Genomic DNA, 4,028 nt, shown 5'->3' with positions numbered 1-4,028 from the left:
CCACGGCCAGAAGACTGGTCGCTTGACCTTGTTCATGCAGATGTCCGTAGAAAGGAAACTCGTAACCCGCCCAGTTCACGGCCGTTACGTTTGAGTCAGGGGACAAATATTAAACTTGGGCAGCCCTTGTCTTCAGCAAAAGTCCCGAGCTGCTCGTGATGATCTATTACTGTAACACCTGGACAACGACATGGACAGGAGACGAGAACACTCAAAGGATTGCTTTTGCGCGCACTGCGTCTGGATGCATCCACGGCATCCTCTTACAAACACGCCAAACATGAGAGGTGCCACGCAGGGATCTTCAAGGTACATCTCGGCACCGAGCTACGCTCAGAATCGCTGGCATCAGCATCCGCACACAGAGGCAATGTCTTCCTCCTACAGGAGACCGCTCGCGCCGAAGCCAGCAACGCAACCCTCAACAACGCAGTGGCAGACAAATCCAACCCCTCCCATCTCCCCGTCACAACTCATGAACGTTCCTCAGCAGGCGACGCCGTCAACGCCGATTTCACATACCATACCTGCAACAAAACCAAGCAATGGTACCAGCCTCTCTGCGAAATGTAGCACAGCGCCAGGATCCGGCCTCGTATCGAATGTGCTTCCACCCATCATTGGGCACAATTCAGAACTGAATGCCGCGAGTGCTATAAAATCGCGAGTAGAGTTTGCGTCATTCGCAGACATCAGGCATGACATTCAAATGTGAGTGGCTTAAGGCTATTAACCACAATACATTACTAATGGTGTACAGGAGCAATGTGCAAGCATCGCTGTAGGTTACAACATGTCTTGGTGCTGTAGCTCGAAGCTGAATTCCCCTAGACAATTTGGTCTCCAGGACCTAATCAAACAGTAAAAATGCAACTTCCCAGCGCTCAAACTAAAGTGCACGAACGACGTCGTGAATTGATGTGGCTGATTTTTCTTTGTAGGCAAAGCGTCATGAGAAAGGATCTGGGGGATATGAAAGAATTGTAAGAATTATATGTCTCGGCCACGAAGTCTCTGCCACTATGGCTAACAATTGGTAGGCTTAGAAGGTTGTCTGGACAGATTTGTGGTCTATTGGAGTTACACGAGAAGCTGAGGCTGGGCGTGGAAGAGGAAATGGTGGCAAGGAACCAGGGACACCAAGCTTGACAACTCAGGACCAGTGGAAGAACTTTTAGTCTATTGCAATCAGTCTGAGATATTTTCCCTCCCTTTTCTGGTTTGCTTTCAATAGGCAGAAGCTGTAAAGGAAACTTACAGGCTGAAAGACACCACGTGGCAGTGCCGCCTCGAGACTAAGGCGGCACTTCATCAATACTACATTACTCATGTCGGACAAAACCTGATAACATTGTGCGTGGTCCATGTGAGCAGAACGTTTCTTTCCAGGGAAAAGTGCTTATTTCCTATATCTTAATTCTCACAGTCTTAAGCATTACTCAAGATGGTCGTTTTTTCTTCCCTTTTGTTTTTGTTGGCCCAACATTGCCACAAACGGCCCGATGAGTTATCACTTTCAGAGGCGCAAGCTCAATAATGAACAGTGGCAAGCGCTGATCGCGCTGTACTGTACTCCTTTGCTTGAACACCACGACTTCAGCCTCGTAGCACCCCTCGGCAAGCCCGGCACAGAGAAGACTTGCGCCCAAGTATGCCATGCCAATAAGGATGTGGCGCCACAATATACATTCATTCCTTGAATCATTACGTCATAGGCTCACTGCCTCATTGGAAATATGCTCTTTATCCGCCTCGCCTGTTCCATGATAGCTCTTGTATGAAACAGTTCCCAATCTCGAAGATGCGTGGATTGAATGTCTGGGAGATTTCGGCCGATACCGCATACTTGTTTTGACGTGATCGATCAAAATTCGGGCGTCTAGGGAACGTTTCACCCTGCCTCGATAGTACAATCCGTTCTCTAGAGAAAGCTAATTCGGAACATTACAACAAAACATCATTTTTTGAGCACCTTTGTACGCTCTGGTTGATCAGAATAGATCGCAATGTTTTGTTGCACGACTTAACCTTCTTAAGGGAACGGACTGTACGCACAGTCCCATTAGGGACCAGCGGCGCACGGGCGCATACGTGAAAAGTTCTCGAGGTGATTCCTACCTCGGCAGATGTAGGCTGTACTGTCGGCTATACTGTTCCCAGCCTGGCGGCATAGACTCATTAAGGGTGCTGTCCGTGCCCTCTTATCAGGACGCTAGACAGGGACTAGCCAGCCATCCAGCAGCTGAGAAGGGAACTTGAGACACTTGTTTCGAGGGTTCCTTTTTTCGCTCGGAAGGGCGAACCCCGCATCCTCTTGCCTTACAGATAAATCTATCTCCACGGAGGCCGTCGGGAGGTCTACAGTTTTATCTCATCAACCTTGGTTCAAGTTCAACGCAATGACTCCCGACCCACACCTCTCCAATTTCCAACGGGAGACAGGTCTCAACGCGCAACGAGAACAGCTTTGCGACTTAATTCAGTCATTAAATAGCAACCTACAAAACTCGGCGGACCTTGCAACAACCCACGATGAAGCACCTTCCTGGGCAGACCTTTCATCCTCGAGAACTGGACCATCTTCGGAGAATCCAGATGTCAGCACGAGCTTTGAAAGGCGTGCATATCTGCAAGAAGCAACTAGCAAGACCAGACAAGCTGACTGTGTTATGTCATGGACAGACTCAGCACTATCATTCGATCAGGATGTTGTCATGGTCGACACGCCAGCTAAGGGACTCAATTATGGCGAAGATCAAGGTTCAACCTGCAAGCGGCTGCCTGGCGAGCTCCAGCACGAAGTTACTCACCTTAGGCAACGGCGGGCCGAGACAGGAGACTCGCCTGCACGATTGACAGTCGAACCTTTACCGACAGGATATTTACGCTCTATTCAACCTCCGATCAATCTCACTGGGTTCGACTTGCGTGGGCACAAGGAATCCAGCGCAGCAAGACGAAGCGAGGCAACTCATGCAAATTTAAACCTCAACCCAACGAAACTCGAAGCGGTGCGTCCAAGTAAAGCAGGCTTGAACGGCCCGACAGGTAGACCTCGAAAAAAACCACCGAAGCGAGGGAATAAGTCGGTCCCGCCTCTAGAAATGCTGGTGAAAGAATTGACCGGCCTGGATGCGACGAAGCGTATCAGGCGCCATGTACTCGCCAGTGCCCGAGCTACTCCTGCCCTTCCAGGAGGCTGGAACAAGCAAAGAGACTGGGACCAGCAAACACGCGAGGTTTTGAACCTCGCCCATGAGAAGTCGACATTCGATAAACTGGTTGCCCTGACTCTGAAAGCTTATGGTGTTGAACGCATATATATCAAAGCTCGGGCCATGCTTGACATAGACAGTGGAGCCCCGGACCCCAACCTACCAACCGCCGTTATCGACAAATTGGCTCCCGGTCTACGGGAGAAGAGGAGCCCAGATGGGTTTCGTCGGTGGCTCACACTTGTTCGCAAACTTATCAAGCTCTGCGATTGGCTGCCTTATATGCCTTTGAATGGTAACGGGACTGTCGACTTTCAACATTTCGTGCGATTGGCAAACGAGGACATTGACAAGCTTCGCGAGCGCCTTGATCGTATTCCACGCGCACAACGTTTGGCAAAGATTGGCCGAGCATTTCGGTATCGTATCTTGAAGATTGAATCATTTCTGTGGGAGGATATCAGTGTCGAAGGTCTTTCAAAGCTACCTTCACATACCTTGCTCCATCTGCTCACGACCCGGCGTGGCGATCGGATGAACGAAACATGGAACCAGGACAGTCCCGAGGCGAAAGAGTCTCATCATGTTAGCAAGCAGTGCGATGTGTGCGAGGACGAAAGGTGCAGCCTCGTTGCTGTTGCTCAGGACTTGGCCTCCAACCAATCGACAAGTGAGCAGACACAGGTCTTGTGCACAGACCCAGTTGCACAGCACGACGAGGCTGGTACTCAGTTAAGTCAGAAATGGGAATCCGAAACCTCGTCTTCGGACCCCATGATTTGGCAGATCAGCGACGACGATCCTTTCGTGGTG

The 4,028-nt window shown here is 50.2% G+C and overlaps 1 protein-coding gene across 1 annotated transcript; it reads left to right on the top strand.

Annotated features, from left to right (window-relative positions):
• Nucleotides 1-280: 280 nt before the first annotated feature.
• Nucleotides 281-1,855, top strand: J7T55_006888 (uncharacterized protein; the record flags this gene model as incomplete). Its single annotated transcript, XM_053136318.1, has 6 exons — nt 281-711; nt 761-781; nt 942-983; nt 1,261-1,366; nt 1,545-1,649; nt 1,787-1,855. The coding sequence occupies 6 exons, from the start codon at nt 281-283 to the stop codon at nt 1,853-1,855; spliced, it is 774 nt and encodes a 257-aa protein (XP_052986098.1).
• Between the last annotated feature and the right edge of the window lie 2,173 nt (nt 1,856-4,028).

This window comes from Diaporthe amygdali (assembly GCF_026229845.1).
Source record: "Diaporthe amygdali strain CAA958 chromosome Unknown NODE_98_length_8599_cov_65_496714, whole genome shotgun sequence".
Lineage (NCBI taxonomy): Eukaryota > Fungi > Ascomycota > Sordariomycetes > Diaporthales > Diaporthaceae > Diaporthe > Diaporthe amygdali.
This window is presented reverse-complemented; position numbering and strand designations above follow the sequence as displayed.